Source organism: Artemia franciscana, chromosome 1 (assembly GCF_032884065.1).
Source record: "Artemia franciscana chromosome 1, ASM3288406v1, whole genome shotgun sequence".
NCBI lineage: Eukaryota > Metazoa > Arthropoda > Branchiopoda > Anostraca > Artemiidae > Artemia > Artemia franciscana.
The window spans coordinates 32044012-32064251 of record NC_088863.1 but is presented as its reverse complement, the minus strand read 5'-3'; the positions used below and the strand labels follow the sequence as shown (position 1 = coordinate 32064251).

General features: G+C 34.9%; 1 protein-coding gene across 2 annotated transcripts in view; it reads right to left on the bottom strand.

Moving 5' to 3' along the window:
• Window positions 1-20240, bottom strand: part of LOC136028679 (ATP-binding cassette sub-family F member 2-like) — a 335229-nt gene that overhangs the window by 17535 nt on the left and 297454 nt on the right. For both annotated transcript variants that reach the window (XM_065706514.1, XM_065706509.1), the window contains exons 2-5: window positions 13910-14078; window positions 12447-12653; window positions 7698-7886; window positions 5505-5875 (exon numbers count right to left, since the gene is read on the bottom strand). In XM_065706514.1, coding sequence (XP_065562586.1) covers window positions 5505-5875; window positions 7698-7886; window positions 12447-12653; window positions 13910-14069 — 927 coding nt within the window. In that variant the 5' untranslated portion in view covers window positions 14070-14078. The remainder of the gene's footprint in view (window positions 1-5504; window positions 5876-7697; window positions 7887-12446; window positions 12654-13909; window positions 14079-20240) is intronic.

Below are 20240 nucleotides of genomic sequence, written 5' to 3'. Positions count from 1 at the left end.
AATTTTTCCCATCTAGTTAAGTTGCTTAATTGAGAAAATTTACAGGGTCTATAACCAATACCGTTTCGAAACAGAATTTAGCTTATAGAATACACACAGCCATAGATCTGGAGATCCCCTCTCTCTAATTGGAAATATTTAAAAACACCCTCTAAAAGGAAAAACAAAGAAAAACTCTGGATACAACATTGGAATCAAACAGTTTAAGGCAGTGAATTGTAATTAATGCACGACTTGCGCTAATAGAAACCGAACTCTAAAAAAGAAATCTTCATAGCTTTATACACATCAAAACAATCGAATTGTAATGGTGATTCCAAATACTGAAATTCCCGTTAAAAATTTGACTCTGAGAATATTTAACTAATTTTTGAAAAGGGGAAAAACACTCACAAAAAAGGAGAGATCTAGACAATCTAGACAAAATTAGTTATACCTTAGAATTCAGCATACGAGAGAACGCAACTGCAGAATTTTCAAACCCCTATTTACAAGAATGCAAAATTCCTTCATGAAGGATGGTCATGGAGAAGTGTTTACTTTTTTTCCCACGTGTAATCGTATTGAACCAATAGTTCCAAAATACTGAGAGAGGGCTAATTCAAACGTAAAATCAATGTTCTAGTGCTCTATTTAAGTAACAAAAGAGGTTGTACCATGGCAGAGTTGCGCTTTCTACAATTTTGTGACACAAGACAACTATTTCGCCCTGAAAGTAGCTAAAATGCTAACAAGTGATACTTTTGAGGTAGCCAATCAATTTAGGATTATCTTAAAGTTTTATATTCTTTTTCCCAGCTTCAGAGACCATCCTCCTGCGTAGGGGCTTATTCATTCCTACAGATACACGCATTCAATACAAAGTTAACTGAGTCGATTCGCCTGAGGCTTCATAAAATTATTAGGAGTACCATGTAATTTTTATCGGCTATTATGGAGCAAGACTTGTTGATCCTTCGATGGCTAGAAGCGGAGGGCGGTACCCGAAGCTTCAAAAACTAAATTTTTATGACAAATTTTACTTTTTCCCTCATCTCCCTTAATTTCGATGAACATTTGTAGACTAAATTTGTAATTAGAATATTGCATCCTGACAGCTCCCTTTTTATCGCAGACACATTTTGTGGGCCACGAAGATCACATGCATATAGTTTACCTGCAAAAAAAAAGGAGAGGTAGAGGAGAAATTCTACAAAAAGGACTTGTTCAAAGAACTCTCCTTTAACACATTTAAAATAGTGATCCAAAAATTCAGTTTCGACACTTCCAAACTTTCTCTAAGAAATATTCGAAGGGAAATGCTTTTTCAGGGGATGATTATCATTCTCGAAGCTTTAATATACGGCATTGCCGAGTTCATGCGGATTGCAAACATGCAGAATTTTAAATTCACTCAACAGTACCAATTAGGGTATTAGAAAAAGGGTTAGCCACCCCCAAAAAAGGTCAAAATCTTGAATAAAACTATGCAACAAAATTCGGCATATATGAGAACCATAAAGCTCCTATCAGAAAATTCAAAATTTTCTATTTTTCCAAAGGCAGATGGTCATGAAAGTTATTTCTCCAGGGAGAAGGTATCAGACCATTAGTCGCAGATTATAGAACGAGTCATCATTCGCAAAACAATGTAAAGGTCCGATGTCCTTTTGAACTGACAAGAGATTATATCACCGGAAAGTGCTGATTCTCACTATAAATGTATTTTAACCCAAATAAAATCGAAATGCTATTGGGTGAAAATTTTGATAACTATTTAAAGGGTATTTATCAAGGGCGTATCCATGATTTTTGCTCGAGGAGGGGTGTCTACAAAGAAAAACTTTGCAAAACGCATCAAAAATTTATTTAAATGCATTTTTGTCAAGTTTTTAAGACTTGGACAAAAATTGCAGGAGGTTCAAACCTGATACATCACCCCCTGGATACAGCCTTGGTATTTATTTAGCCCCTCAATCTCAGAATACTGGCTAGTGGCGTACCATTCGTTACGTTTAGAAATACAAAATTAACCATTGTCACAAATAGTTCATTCAATAATACTAGCGGCTATGGAATAGTGTATCGCTGAAAACCAGCCATCATGGTAGGAGCCAGCATAATCTTTTATGTGAGGAGATGCACCTAAGCCTTAATTAAGCAGTCTAGGCAACATTTTCATACTTACGATGAGAGGTGCTTCAGACGAATTAAATGAACATCAGAAAGTTCGGGATTCATCATCTAAACCCCTTCATTCAAAAGAATATACAGATATGTAGATGTATATAGGAAGAAGCACACAGTGCAGGTACAGAAGGGAGTGAAAGCCCCCTCTTTGAATAACTGATAATTTATTTGAGAAAATTATATCCTGCCTCAAAAAACAAATACTCCAAATTAAGCCTTTTCCACAAAGTATTCTCATGTAAAAAAACATCTCAACTTAATTGCAATGAGTAAGGGTTAAGAATGTTGTGACCAGCTTTTTGGGTAACCCTGAGTTTGAAGTTAAAAAAAAAAAAAAGAGAAAGAGAGTGAGAGAGAGAGAGAGAGAGAGAGAGAGAGAGAGAGAGAGAGAGAGAGAGAGAGAGAGAGAGAGAGAGAGAGAGAGAGAGAGAGAGATTGAGAGATATATATATATATATATATATATATATATATATATATATATATATATATATATATATATATAGAGAGAGAGAGAGACATATTGGTCACAGTTACAGAGCAGCAAAAGCAACAGTATCTATTGAATTGAACTCGAGACCTCTCTAAAGATGACACACAAGTCCTAAATGCTAATCCCTACCTGAATTTAGATCTCATGCCTGTCATCTGGATGCACATGATAAGAATGTAGCCCTTTCCTCACACAGATCCAATAAAGCACGCACAGATAATAGCAAAACTATAACTGTTGGCAGGTTTTTTTTTTAATAAGTTTTGCCAGCATTCTACTCAGTGATGAGACTACAGATGATAATTTGATATAACAACCAGCCCCGCCCGATGACAGAATACGCATTAGATGTATACTATAAAAACGCACAATCTGAAGCCTACTTCTTACTCTCACCCATTTTTTCGCGATCTGACATCCTTTTCCTGGTAGGTACGCTTGAAAACATTAATTGAAAGTACCTTTCCAAATTCCTCCCGAGAGATCAAATCAGCCAGTTTCCAAAATCGAATAAACTAGGACATTGACTGATATTTCTAACAAAGTTTGGTGGAGATCCCACTGAACCTTTTGGAAGATACTCTGATAATTATAATTTGGGAGCCCCAAAAAGCCCCCTTTCCAAAAAAGCTCAGACTGGTCCCAGAATCCCCAAAAGCAAAACTAGAACTTAAGCTATTACCTCTCTCAAATGAACAACATATTCTGGTAGGAACCTTGATGAAGAAATCTAAGGATGCTTTCTCCTAGAGTGGTCAGATCGTGTTTGCACTACGAAAAGAGACAACATGGAAACCAACTTTCACTTTTCACAAAATTGTGTTGGAGCCCTTCAACCCATTCCGTTAGATTTCCTGATTAGAATATACACCCCCTTTCATCCAAAGACGTGAGATCGGTACAAAACCCCAAAGCACCCACATAGGACGCTAGAGCACTTACTTCCCACCAGTTTTTATTTCTATCTGGAAAACCATTTTTCTAGATATGATGAAAAGAATGGAGACGCACTCCACCTTCTAGAAAGTGCAAACCCCCGAAACAGCAAAATTATAACTAGCCAACTATTATTTCCCAACAGATTTTTTTTATATTCGACATCCTATTTTGGTAGATGCCCTGGTACCCATAAGTTAGGGGTGTCTCCCCTACTCATGGATTGGATTGCCCCCACATACCAATAAGCTCAACACGGAATTTAAGAAATTGAAAATCTCTGGGTTCTGCAAACATTAGAGAATTTCAATATCTTACTCTTATCAAGCTGACTTTATCATTGATCATTCAAATAAGCTACGAAAGCAATAGTGCGGCTCCACAACGCTACTAATTTCTTACTACTTCAGCTAGAATACAACAAAATTTCATATTAGTGTCATTGTTTATCCTAGTTAACATATAGTACCACGATACAAGTTTGCCTACAATTCCCTTTCCACGCAGTCATTTACCTACCAGATGTTCGTGAAACTAATATTCAACCTTCTTTCCCTTTATTTCAACCAATCGCAATTTTAGAGTGTTTTGTTTCAACGCAAACAAGATAAAACAATAATTTAAGGGGAGCGGAATCTATTTTCAACGTTAGTTGAACTAGTATTAATGCCGTTAATTTAGTTATACTGTGCAGCAACGCTATTGTTTCGCATTTCTTTTTAACTTTTATTGTGATTACCAGTATGTATTAGGATAGACTTACTACAAAATTTCAGTCTTATGGATATTAGGGTGTACTGTCTGTAATTTCAGATTATACAACTAAATAATTTAAATCGTGAAAGTAAGAGTTCTTAAGTTAGGTTTTACACGAATCCCTCTGCTAAACTATTGATAAAAGTAGGCAAACAAAAAAGGTTCCACTGTGTAAGTAAGTTCAGAAACTACACTGGCAATCGTTCGTTTGATTATTGCTCCACTGATTTCAGTTTTCCGTGGGAAGAAATATCCAAAATAAGTTGCTATTAATTGGCAACAGCCCTTTATTTACAGGTAGCCATCACAACCTAAATTTGACGATTGCATTTAAAATTGTGAAGACAAGTATGTTAGTGCCTTGAGTAGCAGACCCAAAGAGACTATACTGAATGAGTATTATCCCTCTAAAAATCGCTGTCAAAGCACTGCATTTTTTTAAAATCCAAAATGAATTGGGTACAGTTTATATTACAGGAGTATTTAGATATAAAGAAAACAAACCAACCTCTATAGTCAGAACTGCATCCTGAATCCAAATTTAACTTTCATTTGCATCGGGAATGACCTTTACTACATACCAATACATAATACGTCATAGAGTATATAGTCCCCTCCCCAATCCATAAGAAATGTTGGATTGCTAACATTGATCGCTCACGGGATATTCTAGAGAAAAGCACGGAGGGTCTACCTTTTAGGTAAGGGAAAAAATCAATGGGGTGTAAGAAATAAAATATCGAGTCGTATTCTATAAAAAACTAATAAGTAAATTAAAGGTTTTACAAAAGTTGATGTCAGCCTCTTCATCCCTTGCACCCATAATCCCATATAAAGTTTCTTGCATAATCTGTAATTATTATAATATTATTACTATAATTGCATAATAGATATTTACTAGTGTTATTACTAGCTAACTATCAAAATTTCCATGCAAAAATAATTTGTTGCCCTAATGTAGTATTTTTGTCTTGCGAGCAACGATGACAAGCAAACTAATAACTTACAGAATCAACAGTTATTTAACATCAGGACAAGCCTTGAAGCAATAAGGCGGCTAGAGTTTTACCGAGGTTCCAACTTAAGACTAATGTACAATAAATCAAAATACAAATACACAAGATAGAATATTCAAAATAAGACTACTTACTGTGTAGTATTTAAGCCGTCTTTTATCGAAGTGCATAATATTGGTACAAACTCCATTCATAAAATCTTGTGAATGAGAAACTATGACAAGAATTCTTTTGTATGTCTTCAATTCTTCTTCGAGCCAGACACAAGCGTCTAAATCCAAATGATTTGTCGGCTCATCAAGAAGTAATAAATGGGGTTTTACAAAAAGAGCGCGTGCAAGGGCAATCCTCATACGCCAACCACCAGAGAAATCCCTAGTCTTTTTGTTCTGCATATGTTTATCAAAGCCGAGGCCATGAAGGATGTTAGAAGCACGAGCTAAAGCTGTGTCAGCACTTATTTCATCCAAACGGTCGTAAACGTCCATAAGCTCCTCTTGGGATTCTAGAAAAAAAAGACAATAATAAAAATTGTCATCATTATTATATTATCGGTATAACTGTTAACATTATGACTAGTATCTTAATAAATATAAAAAGCTGAATATCCAATACAAAACTACTAAAAATTTATACAGATATTAATTTAGAAAAATGTATGATACATGAAATTAACTGCAAGTAAAAAGTAATCCAAGCAAATAGGTGTCTAATTATTCAATTAAATATACCAAAAGGAACAGCAACAAGCCTTTTCACCGAAACTAAGAAACAACATTAAAGCTTAAAATGAACAGAAATTCCCACGAAAAATTCTCCCCGTGTAAAATCCTCCCCCCCCCAAAAAAAAAACAAAAATCGTGCATCTCCCAATATAGGAAACTATATGTGAACAACAGGCAAACTTCGTAGCTTACAGCTTTACTCAGGGACTACGGGGATCATGCCATCCCAAACGCAATGTTATTGGACCCTTCAGCTATTTTTAATCAAATGGCTATCTACAAATTTGAATTGTATGGTCTTAGGGAAAAGAGGGCGTAGGAGAGAGCTAGTTAGCCTCCAATCGCTTTGGTCCCATAAAAAGGGCACAACTTTTCGTTTTCGTTCGAATGACCTCTCTTCTGGTCTTTTAGGACAATTGGTTCGATAAGATCACCCCTGGGGAAAACAAAACAAACAAAAAATAAAGCCAACTCTTTTGACGTAACTATTGATATATCCGTTTTATGTTTGTTTTTTTTCTGCAGTTTCGGTTACTATTTGGCCGAGTTGCTCCTTACTTACAGTTTGTTACCATGAACTGTTAAATGTGTACCCCAAAAATAAAGTTTTCAGTCCCAAAGTTTTCCAAATAATGCATACAAGAAATTATCCTGCATGTAAGAAAGGCTCAACAGCCCCAAACCCTGCGATCTTTACACTACAATCAAAACTAATGTTTTATGAAGAATATACTTCACATCTAAGACATGAAATAAATATGTGAGGTATTTTTGATTTGTAAGATACAATTCGGTGAAAAAAGTGAGGATGTGGGGGCGGTAGCCCTCTCATATTTAGGATACAAATTTAAACGTTAAAATTAAGAACAATGAAAGTAAAGCTTATTTTCTTCAAATGTAGGCAAAAATTAGGTCTTAGAAGTTAATAACGGATATTAATTATCCTATGTGTGAGGGTGGTCCCCGCCACCTCAAAGTTCCCCCTCCCCCCTTTTTTGTTAAAGGTGGACATTGCTAATCAGAGATAACTATGCACTGCAACAAATACTAGCTGTCGGTGATTGCAATTTCTTTTTCTTTCTTTTTCTACCAACAACCTATAAAAACACTCCACCTGAATTTGAATAAAAAGGTGTTTCATCCCCGAACCATTGTGATAGAAAATTTCAACTTTTCGTAAACTTGCTCTTGTGTTAGAGCATTCATTCTTCAAGAACTGAGAAAAAGAAGCCGAATTTGAGAAGCAGGAACGGATCCCCATAAATAGAATAATCTCTGTTCGTTTTAATGACTATTAACAAACTCCATGTTATTTCAAAAAGTTCTTTTATTTCACATCAAAGAAGGGATTTAAATTCAAACTTTTTGTTGATCAAAAACACAGCAATTTTTAGTGGTCAAAACTAAGATATAATATTGATTAATATTGATAATATTGACTATTTTATAAGAACGACTACCAAGACAAAGAATCCAGGTAGAGAAGGTATTCTTAGAGAGTAAGAATTCTAACCGAAGGATCTCTATTTATTTATGGCATAATTTCCACAATAACTTGTACTGACGAAAAACCCCGCCAAGAATCTTTTCAAAACTACTCACCGTCGTCTTCACAATGAGCAAGCTCCTCAGCTAATTTTTCAAGACGTACTCGTTCCTGATCAACCTCCATAACGCACTGTAAAGCCGTTTTATCCGATGCAGGAGCTTCTCGAGTTAAATGAAAAATATCTATCATCTCTGGAATAGGAACTTCACGGTTCCCTATTGACGAAAGTAGCGTAGACTTACCTAAAATGGAAAGTTTAGTGAAATTCATGCGTTTTTGAACCGGAAAAATTGATTTTTAACACAAAGATGTACTATCTGTGCTAAATCAATATTTATGAACTTATATTATTTATTATTATATTTATTGACGACATTATTATACTTATTGATTTTATACTTATTGATTATTATACTTATTGACGACATGACTGCCTGTCCATGGATTATTCTTTATGGTTGATTGTGTGTGGCTATGCTGTTTGACCTATGTGATTGTATGGATGAGTAGGGTTAAGGCCTCATTCAAGTGCTGGTCTATATTAATCACTAATTTAGGAAAACAGTCTTCCTTTTCTCCTTCTGTCTCTTTTTTTTTTTTGTGTGTTTGTGCTGTAGCATTGGTGATTTCTCTTTTCATGATATATATATATATATATATATATATATATATATATATATATATATATATATATATATATATATATATATATATATATATATTGCAAACCATACATATACAGCAACACGTCTGACATCATAAGAGGCGGAAGTCCAGCAAATAGTAGGCTCCGACGTTCGGCTTCCCTAAGTATACCCTATGTTGGACCCTGGAATATTGGAATATTTGGGTCTTCAGAGATTGGTGAAAATCCCCCTCCCCCTAATGCACCTCCCAATACCATGCTAAAACTGTCACGAGGATGTTTCTGGTACTTCAAGTACTATAAGTTTGACTTTGAGTCTCAAAAGCTGGAGCTCTGAAAAAAAAAAACTTCTTGATGATATTGGCCTGGCACTGCTACGCGGCAGGCTTGTATATATTCATTCCTACTGTCGCTTGTTTCATGACGGCACCATATGTTCGATACAACTGCCCTGGGAAAAATACAAAATCTTCCTTAAGTTGTGACCATTTCCCTTAACGATCTGATCCCTTATTCAGATCGTTTTTGTTGCCAGAAATGTCAATATGCCAGTTTTAAGAAAAACTACTATGTGGCCAATTTCGATGCCAGGCCCCGGCATGCGGCAGGCTTTCACCTTCGTTTGCTGTTCTTTCCTCGGGAAAATAGAGGGCTCCACAAGGAATACATATAGCGTTGAAGGGTCCAAATGACATATCACTTTCATTTTTAGAACGCTGTCGCCTGTAATTCTCGATGCCGTAGATCTTCTAACCGCATATTTCTTTGTTCTTCTTGTGACATATATTTTAACTTGTGACATATATTTAGAACAATATTTCTTTGTTCTTCCCTTTCCTTTTTAATTCGTTCTGCACCTTGTTGTCCATGTGTTTATTTTCGACTCGTTTTAATTTTTGCTGCCGCTTTTCTTCTTACCGGATATTTATTTTTACCAAATACTAATGTTGCATGCGTCATAGATATAAAAACAAAACAATCACTCCTGGGGAGGAAATTAAGAAATTTATTCTCTTGAAATTTACTCATAAAAGATTTTTCCAAAACTGAAGCTCTAAATAAATTTTATCAAACTCGTGATCTATGTCAAAAGTTTTTAAAGGTTAAAAAAATCATAGAATATCAATTTTCCAAAATAGTTTTGACACGTTCTGACTCTTGTTGTCGCTTGTAATTCTTCTGCCGCTTATCTTCTAACCTCATACTTCTTTATTACTGCTGTGGCATGCCTTTTAACCACGCATATTTCTTTTTTTTACTTTCATTTTTAATTTGTTCTAGTCCTCGTTGTTGCATGTCTTGTAAGCACATATTTCTTTGATGTTTGCTTTTGTTTTTAATTTATTTTAATTCTCGCTGTCGCTCATCTTCTAATAGGATGTTTCTTTGTTCTTCACTTTTAGTTTTGACTAGTTGCAATTGTCGTTGTCGCAAGTAACCTAATTGTATACTTCTTTGTTCTTCATTTTCATTTATCATTACTTCAGACATTTTTTCAACACCCTTTACCTTAGCTGCTCGGATGTGTTTTGTAACATTTGATGGTCTAGGTCAGGGCTTCTTAAACTATGGGTCACGACCCCATTTTGGGTCGCGTAGCAAAATTATGGGGTCGCGAGTGATAAAAATAAAATTTAACAGAAAATGATTTTTAACTTGTAAAATTATTGTTATAAAGAAAAATAACAATCATCATAAACATTTCGTAAAATCTTCTGTTTCGGAAAAACTGTTTATATCAGAATTTCTATTCTGATCATCATAATATCTTGTATAAATTTACTATGAATCAGAAGATGTTATAGAAATTTATAAAAATGTAGATTTATTTTTGTCAGTCTCTTAAAACTGAAATAATCCTGATAAATATTATCAACAAAATTTTTAAGTGTTATTTCAAAGAAACTATATAAACATTTCGTGTTATTTTCATTTAGCCATTGTATGATTGTGAGCGAAGTGCATGTTATTCCGAATTAGTCAGTTTAACCCTTTCGCGACCAACGGGACCTTACAGTCCCGGCATGTAAAAATCCTTCGGGCGCTTCTTAATTGATTCATAGCACCAGAATTGAACGATGTGCTTCAGGATACTGTTAAGGTCATAAATTTGATTTAGAGCCATGCCCTTAACAGTCGCTTATTTTCAAATTTCTGTAAGGATACGGATTCCAACTACACGACTTTGTTATTACATACAGAAGTAAGATGATTGTCAAGAGGTCAAAATTTAAAAAGATTATTGTTACTAAAGGACGAGATCGAAATATTTTTAACTGAACGAAAATATGAATTTGCTGCTTTTTTTTTCAAAATGACTTGTGGCTATTCAAGCTGTGTTATTTGTCAGATATTTTTGCGAAGTTAAACGATGTTAACTTGTCTCTTCAAGGAAAAAATTGCGATATATTTACTTCAAACGAGAATATTGAAAGTTCTATTAAAAAGATCGGCATTTGGAAAAGTAGAGTCGAAAAAAATTCGTTCGAAATGTTTTCCAGTGTCGACAGTTTTGTAATTGAGAAAATTCATCGTAAAATATTTATTGCAAAAACTATTGCAGATCACTTAAAAGCGCTAGAAATAGAGTTCCGGACATATTTTATATTAAATATTGATTTACAAAAAATAGTTTGGACTCAAAAGCCGTTTTGGATTGGCTTAAGTGAGATTGATCATCTGCCACTTAAAGCTCAAGAGCAATTTGCTGAGCTTCGTGTGACTCAAACTTAAAACTACAATTCCAAAAAAAAGCCCTTGACTGAATTCCGGATCCGAACTAAAACTGAAATTCTAACAACCACCGATATGGTGCTAAATGTACTTCTGCCATTCAACACCACATATTTATGTGAAGTTACTTTCTCAGCTTTAACACACATTAAACCCAATATCGTTCAGCGATAAAAAATGTTGAAGAGGTCTTATGTCTAGCAGTTTCAAACATTACACCAAGATTTGATTTGTTATGCAATAAAAAACAGGCACATCCATTTCATTAAATTTTTAACGGTAAACTTAAATTTAATATTTACCCCGCAACTACTTGGATATATTCGAGAGAACTAAAACGGTCAGAATCCCCTTTTGTTTTTGAAACTATAATAAAAACATTTCTAAAACATTTTGTGCAAATTTCAATTTTAGATTTTAATATGTTTCAAAACGAATTCGAAATTTATATATTTTCATATGCATATGTATATTGTTACCTAATAAATATACCATCAAAATATATTATTTTATTTTTCTTTTATATTTGTTGGGGTCGTTAAGAAACTCGCAATCATAAATAGGGTCGGGAATTACAAAGGTTTAAGAGGCCCTGGTCTAGGTTATTCACTTGTTCTCTAGGCATTACTAAACTGCTTAAAAAGGTTTTTGTAAATAGACTCATTACACTTGGTGTTTTATATTTAGCTACGTTTCCTTTGCAGTGTTACCTGCACTCCTTGGGGGGGGGGGGGGGAATAATGCAATTTATTCTCTTGAAATATGCTCATAAATATGAGTGACGTCACTCACGTGAATTTTTTTTTCTTCTCAATAAGGCTCTTAAAGTCTTTTTGAAACTCGTGACCTATATAGATAGTTTTTTAGGCCAGATAATCCCAGGATGCTGATTTTCCAAAAAGAATGTCGAGCCATTTTCAAGAAAGCTATATACATAACGAAAACGTAAATATATAAACGAAACGTAAAGATAGAATAATTGCTTGTTTAAAGACATAAAATATACAGTGAGCACAGCAGCTATGCCGCCGGGTCCCGGCACGGCTTGCGGCAGGCTTGTTTATATTGATTCTCATTGTTGCTTGTCTTCTAATCGCAATCTCTTCATGATTTCATGGCGTCAACATAGGTTCAATACAAACCCCCTGGCAAAAATACAAATTTTTCCTTAAAGTTGCGACATACTTATATTGTTTGTGGCCAGAAATGTCAAAATGTCAATTTTAAGAAAAAACAACTATGCAGCCAATTTCGAAGCCGGGTCCCGGCACGGCAGGCTTGTACATATCAGTTCTTATTGTCGCTTGTCTTCTAACCGCAGACAATGTGAGCCTCTTCACCCAGAGGTAGGAAACACAGGCTATAGACAAAATTTTCAACAGCCTTCTCAGTGCAATTTCATTAGTTAAAAAAAAAGTCTTACCACACCCGTTTGCACCAACAAGACCATATCGTCTACCACAATTCAACTCTAGTGTTGTATCTTGAAGTAGCTCACAACCATGAAATGTGATAGAGCAATTATCTATCTTAATATCTCTACTTTTCGGATGGAGGCCAAGCACACCAGTAACAGCTCTAGCTTCAGCTGCTATTCTAGCTTCCTGCTCCAACTTCTGGCAAAGTTCCTCTGAAAAGAAATACAGAAATATGATAACAAAATAAAAAAGCAAAAACCATTTGACGAAAGGATAAATTGCAGAGTAAATAATAATAATATCAGTTAGCGAAATATACAATCAAGATTGATGAAACTTCCTATCAAAAGGACTCGATGCTTGTTCGGTTGACAACTTCAGGAAAACGGCACTGTTCATAGGTAGGAACTTTCTTTTTAAAGTTTTCAGACACCTTCCAAGGAATTTTTAACACAAATTCAATTCTGTGACCTCCATAAATCCAAGTCAGTTAGAACTTAGAGTTTGGTCTTTAAACCTTATTTTCCGATCAGCTTGAAACTTTTGCTAATAGTTCCCTAGGGCAAGGGGATCTCAGTATTTTTAGAAGGTCAAAACTTACACCATTAAAACCAAGGGCCAAGGCGACCCTATTGAACAAAAAAATGTAGGTAGCGAGCATGGGCTTCTCAACATAAGACCTAAGGACTTTTTCCTGAGAGGATAAAGTGAATAAAAAATTTAAGGTTGAGAACTAAAAACCTTTTTCAAAAAAAGCTAAAAATGTGAAGTTCAAAATGTTTATCCCCAAATCTGTGGATCAAGGGAATCCCAATGCACAGAAAAATAAAGAAAACAATTATGGTTTGCATAAACCTTATTTTTAGTGCCTGAACATGAAATCTTTTATGTCTTTTAGAGGCGAAGGAGGGGGTGAGAAGGGGCCCTTAGGTCCCACTCTGAACTTGTTATAGCTCATATTTTTGAGCCCTGATCAGCATTGTTATTTCATTTTTGTTGTTGTTTTCTTGAAAAATAAATTTTATGACGTCGATTAAATAACAAATTATAAACATTGTTCAAATCCCAAATCACCTTCAGTAACACATGAATGACACTCTGTCCATCAAAGAGTTTAACGAGGCAGTAGGCCTACTCTGAACAGCAGCCGTTTCTGTTTGTTTTACGTCTGACCTAAGAAATTTTTTTCTGTACGTTTTAGATTTCATCTATTGGTCCATGGTAATATTTACTATTTTAAGCTTCATCTGATAATTTGTTTTATATTAATTTATATTATTAATACGTAATACTATAAATTATTGAACTATATTAATATGAAAATTAATAATTTATATTAAATTCTGGTCAGTTGTAGTTTTACTTATCCACTGTATTTCTCCTCACTTTCTTTGAAGAAATTTTTTTTTAAAGATTTATTTTTTTCAAGTTAATTCTTAGAGACAGTCAAGAAATTTATAAGACGTACCTTCAGCTTCTATATTAATGTCTCCATTGTTTTCATCATGACCATTCATTGACTTTTCAGAACCATTTGGAAGACCCTCTGTAACAATTTTCTTAATGACCTTGCTCTTGGCTGCTTCTTTCTTTTTCAATTCCCTCTTTTTCTTTGAATCTGATGGCATTTTTAAAGTCTGAAAAATTAGAAAATTTCTGTTGATAATGAAAAACGAAAGATGTCACCAGAGTTTTTTTTTCTGACGGTAAATAATGATGTTAAATAACCATACAAAAGACAAACTTCCTGGCAAAATGTCTAAACCTTGATGTATCCCCTATGTTTTTTTGTTTTTTTTCTTAGTGGGTCTTGCAGAGAAAGGGAGGGTCTTCATTTACCCTCTCCATGCAGACTATTCATTGGTTGAAATCATATATCAATTGGAAAATGGAAAGTAATTCAACTAAAAAATAACGAAACAGCTCCACTTTTTAACAAAGATTCACAATTCTTTAAAGCATAAAGCCAGGAAGCAAAGAAAAAAAAGTAAGATATTTCCTGACCCTGAATATTCCACATTAAAGTAAATTTACATTTAATTCAAATTTTTAAAAAAAGCTTCTTATTGTTCTAACTAAACGACCCTTATCTTTCAGGAGTCGTTCTTGAAGAATTGGGACGAAATTCAAACTTTAGCGCAAAGAGTAAGGTGTTGGAGGGGGCAATCCCCTTCATATACATAACATATTCTGTTTGCTTTAATTTTTAATGTTGCTCCTTACTTTCAGTTGAAAAAAGCTGTTTTTTTATTTAATTTTTGATCATTTTTTTTAAATAATGCCAGGAAATCTGGACCCAACTCCATAGAGAAACCCCCTCCCCATGGATATATTCTCTAGACATTTCAATCCTGGTGAAAATTTACCCCTGACAATTACACTTAACCCCATTACCCTAGCAAGACATATAAAAAGAAATTTTGTTTAGGAATTCAGGCAAATTCCTCTAGTGCATAAATTCCCCCAATGTATAGCCTACATACTTCCCAATAACAAATACTACGCGTAAACAATGGGGAAATTTTATTCTGACAAAAAATACAAAATTCCACATTTTTGCTGAAAGGAGCTTGAAACCTCTACAGTATGGCTTTCCAATACGCTGAATCTGATGGTATGATTTTCAATGATTCTATTACTTTTAGGGGATGTTTTCCCCTTTTTTCGAAAATCAGGCAAACTTGCTCAGGCTTGTAGCCTTTAATGGGTAAGACACAAACTTAATGAAACTTATATATTTGACACCAGCATAGTAAGCCGATTCTTTTGATATATCTATTGGCATCAAAATTTCGGTTTTTAGAGTTTTGGTCAGTATTGAGCTGGCTCACTCCTTACTTACAGTTGTTACCACAAACTGTTTGATTTGCAACAGACTATTAAGTTCGGTGTTCCAAGTGTGTACCACTGGGACACTACAGGCAGTGACATATCTAGGATTTCCATTCCGGGAGGAGGACCAGATAAAAGCAACAGGAAATCCAGAAACTTACCAGCAACCAACTATATTACTGTTATAGTCCCTTTTTTTAGCTTATTTATTAGCATTCTACTAAAAACTGATAAAATAATGAGTTCAATAAACCGAATTGAAGAGGTCTAAAGTTCATAATCCTTGAATCAGATACAGAACAACATAAGCACTGTAGATACTTCTTGAATCTTTAGTCTGTTTTGATTTCCTCCTGAGGTGGCTTAAAAAATCATCAATATCAACATGGACATTGCAATTGATAGACATGTGTGCCAGACTGTTCAACCTGCCTCCTCCTATTTGATTTTGGAAGTATGTTTAAGCTGATTTAGTGTGCTAAATGAATGCTCTGCAGATGTCATGGTAAAAGAGTGAATACAATCAAGAGTGAAAGCAAGAATTTCAAAAATTTTAGATGGATGATGAGACTTGCCCATAGACATCCATTTGGCTCACCAGACAATTAGCTCAGTAAGGAGCCTAGTCTCAGAGAAACATAACTGTTGATACATTTGCAGCTTCATCACAACCTTAGCTAATACAGCATCAACAATACAACAAAGAAACAGAGGTTGGATTTGAAATACACAGTGGTCAAAAGATCTCGTATTGAGCTCTTCAGATAGCTGCTCTAAGTATGAGGAAAAGACAAAGTCTTTGTAATAAATAGAAGTGTCTGAATGGCGCCTTGGTATTAAGGCGGGCATCGCAAACACTTTCAGCTATCTGGACTGCTTTTCCATTAAAGAAGTAAAATCCACTAGCTTACACTAGCTCTTTTAATACAGACTTACACTAATAAAAACGTTCACAGTAGGTTAGTAAATCTAAATTTTCCATCTGCAGAGAAACAGAAGTTGAAAGCAGAATCGAGCTGACTTTTCCAACAAAATGAAGCTAACCTTGATAAGAGTTGCTACTAAGGAGTTGATTTTCGCTGTTAGACCTGAATCAGACCGGTTATCAACAAAGCTCTCCTGGATTCCAACAGCAACAGGTAAAAGATCCAGGAATTTGACAATACTACCATGCTTTCAACCAACCATGTGTCACAAAAGCAAAGGAGCTTTTGTTTTCTTTTTGTATGCAGCAGAGCAGAAGCTAATGACTCAGTTCGTTTGGGGGAAAGAAGAAAAAAACTTCATATAATCATCCATATAGCATTGAAATTAAGTCCAGAATGGAGACCTTCACCAGGGCAAGGTTTAAACAATGCATGTTAATGGCAAATGGATGCTGCTTTTGCATCTCTGCTTGAGTGTAGGTATAAAAACTGGACATACTACTACCTCCATCAAAGCCAATTCCAACTAACTTGTTCATGTCCAATCAAAGCTCTAATAAGAGTCTAATAATTTACTTTGCAAGACCTACGCCCGTCAAATCATTCACAGTGTCCAAACACAAAAAAAAATCTTTCTTCTCTTTGATGTCACCATAAAAACGGACAACAAGAAGAAGCTTTTCCTTTGAAATTAAATCACTCATCTCATCAGTCAATATAAAATAATAAAAAAAAAAAAACACACACTTCAAAAAATAGGAGTTTTTTGTATCATGAATGCATTTTTATTTAATTTTTTTGTTGATTTGATCAAACAAATAGTCCTAGAATATTGGCAATGAGCTCACTTGATTGAATTTTAAAAGTTCTAGCACCCTTTTAAGTGACCAAAAAGATTGGAGGGCAAGTAGGCCCCTCAGATCTTCCTTTTTTCCTCAGAGTTGTCAAATCAAAACTTTGAGATTGCCATTTTGTTCAGCATAATCAAAAGGTCCATTAACTATACCTTTGGAGATAAAATGGCCCCTCACAACCCCTGAGGAAAGATCGTTAAGTTATAAATTGTGCATATTATTTAAATATAGTATTTGCTATTGTGAAGTATGCATATATTCCTACAGCATGGGGGGTGGTGTGAATTTTCAGCAGGGGGATTTTTCACAGGGATAATTTTCCATGAGGAAAGTTTCCAGGGGGTGAACTTTCCAGAGTAAATTTTGCATTGGGGGAATTCCTATACAAATTTATTTTTATTAATCTTACTTTCTCTATGCTGACTCAATTTTACATGTGGAGATATTAAGGGAAATTTTTACAGGTTATAGTTGCCTAGAATAATTTTCTGTTGGGGGGGGGGGTGTGATTTTGCACAGCAGAAACTGGTCATGGGGGAGTTTTCTGTGGGATAAATTTCGAGAGGGAATTTTCTGCAGGAGCAACTTTCTACTAAGGGGTGAGGTATTTGTGGGAAAACTTTCCCATGGGGGAGGGGATTTCTGGCATCATTTTAAAAGCAATCTTTTTCAAATGAAATTTTCCTGGCAGGGGAGGGGACATTTTATGCAGAATAACTTTTCATGGAAGGATTTCCCATGGGGAGAAGGAATTTTCCATTATTTACAAGCAATCAGAAATGAAATAAAAAAAACAGTTTTTTAAACTGAAAGGAAGCAGCAATATTAAAACTGAAAATGAGCCAAAATTATTACATATATGAGTGAGACTGCCCCCTCCTCTATACTTACCTCTTTGCACTAAAGTTTGACTTTCTGTCCCAATCCTTTAAGAACGATTTCTGAAACACAAGGGCCATTCAATTACAACAATTAGCTTTTTTAAATGTTCAAAAAAAATTGTAGTGCAAAGAACAATGTATAGAGGAGGAGGCAGCCCTCTCATATATGTAATAATTTCTTTTCATTGATATGGCTTTGAAACTAAGCATTCAAGCATCAGATGTGAGCCTTTATTGGTCTTAGATTTAGCAAGTAGGAAGCAGTGTTTATAGAATACATCTTTTTTTGGAGGGCTGAACACCAAACATGAATACTTTTGGAGTCATGTACTTTGAAAATGACAAAGTTTTGTCACTATGCCTTTGACATTCTGGCTGACTATTTCAGGATTACATCTCTTCTTTTTCTTAAAATACTTACTTGTATCATTCCTAAAAGTACTTCACTCTACTTTACTGTCTCCCCCCCCCTAATGTGCAGATGTACAGTCCAAACTATATATTAAGCAAGTATTTGTCTGTCTCTTGTTGTTATTTCTTTGTCATTAAATCTATTTGCACAAAAGAGTGACATAATCAAGAAATGGAAGAATGCAAGGATATCATAATTTAGGCTAGACTATATGTTAGTCCAAATTGTTAGGCTAATATATAGCCCAATTATATATTAACCAAACCCATAATTTGGGCTATATATTAGCACATTATGGGGGTGGTGGTAAGTGAAGCCCTGTTGGCAGTCATACAGGCTTAGATGTCTTGGGATTTGCTGGAGTTGTTTTTAGAATTTCATGGTGTTTTCTTTTGAGTAGGCCTAACTGTAGGTAAATATGGAACAGTCTATATTTCTGACCAACAAATAAAGTGTTGAAAATACCACTCAATACCTTTTTAATGCTCTTTCTGAACATTACCTTAAATTACGTTTAATCACACTTGCCAGCAATAGGATGATCCTGTATTCACTGATCAGTGAAGATTGTGTGCTGACTGAACAGGTGAGCCCCACCTCAACTGACTGAACCCCAAAATAATCACCAGGGCTTGTTGCACCATTCCTTGTCAACTGGTTACCTGACTGGCAGAAAAGACTGTTTCTTGGTCTATCAAGTACAATAGATTCACAACCTAATTAGAAAAGAATTTTCTTGATTTGGCACTCTTCTTGAAAATTTTTTGATTATGTCCTCTTGTGCTTGATGAGACATCTTATTGAAAGACAATTGGGATGAGTTTTTTAGGGTTGAGCAGCTTGAACATTGTAATCATATTTCCTCTCTTTTGGCAATAAGCCAGTGAGTGTAGATTTGGTTTTTCAAGCTGGAAGGAGAAGGGAATGTTATAGAAACCTCAGATGCTTTTAGTTGTATGCCTCTGAACTGCTTCTAGAGTTTTGTGGTCAGATTTATTAATTGTGTTGATGATGTACATGCCAAACTCTAGGTTAGGTCAAGCTAAACCTTTATAGAGCTTTGAAACAACTGATGGTGAGCAACTACTGTAAGTTGTCTTAAATATACCAAAAGTCTGACTGGCATTTGCTGCCATAGTCTGGGCATGCAAACTAAACTTTAGCTGTTCACCAACTAATAGACCCAGATCATATTTGGCATGATTATTGACAATAGATTACCTTGTTTAGTCTACTGACTCAACTGAGCACTGATGTCTTGAATTTTTACTATCAAAGTGGATAACCTTGCACCTCTGGACATTTAATTTCAGCATCCAATTCCCTGTCCAGCAAGTAAATGAGCCCAAGTCTGCTTGAACAGTTTCTATTTTTCCTGAATCAATTACCTTTGAATCATTTGCATAGAGGCGTATTTTATTTTTGATGTTAAAAAGTGCATCATTAATGAAAATATTAAATAAAGTTGGGCCCAGGACTGTCCCTTGAGGTAATCTTCTTCTCACTTCCACAAAATCAGAGAGAAATTGTTGCCCATTGTCTCCAAACACTTTAACTGCTTGTTTTCTATTACTAAGGAAAAGCATCATTCAGTCAATAGTTTCTGTATTAATACCAATAGCTTCAAGCTTAATATGTAGTCATTTGTGGCAGACCTCATCAAATGCTTTAGCAAAGTCCAGCAAAATCATGTCAACTGAGAAATCTTTTTCTATAAGTTTGGTGACATATTCATATGCATCAATAAGTTTGGTTTCAAACTGATCTAGCAGAACAGAAACCATGCTGGTATGGGGACAACAGTAGGCCTATATTTTGAGTCAGATGTTGAATGACTGCAAAGTTGACCATGCTTTCAAGTGTTTTTTATATAGCAGAAATGTGAAAAATTCAA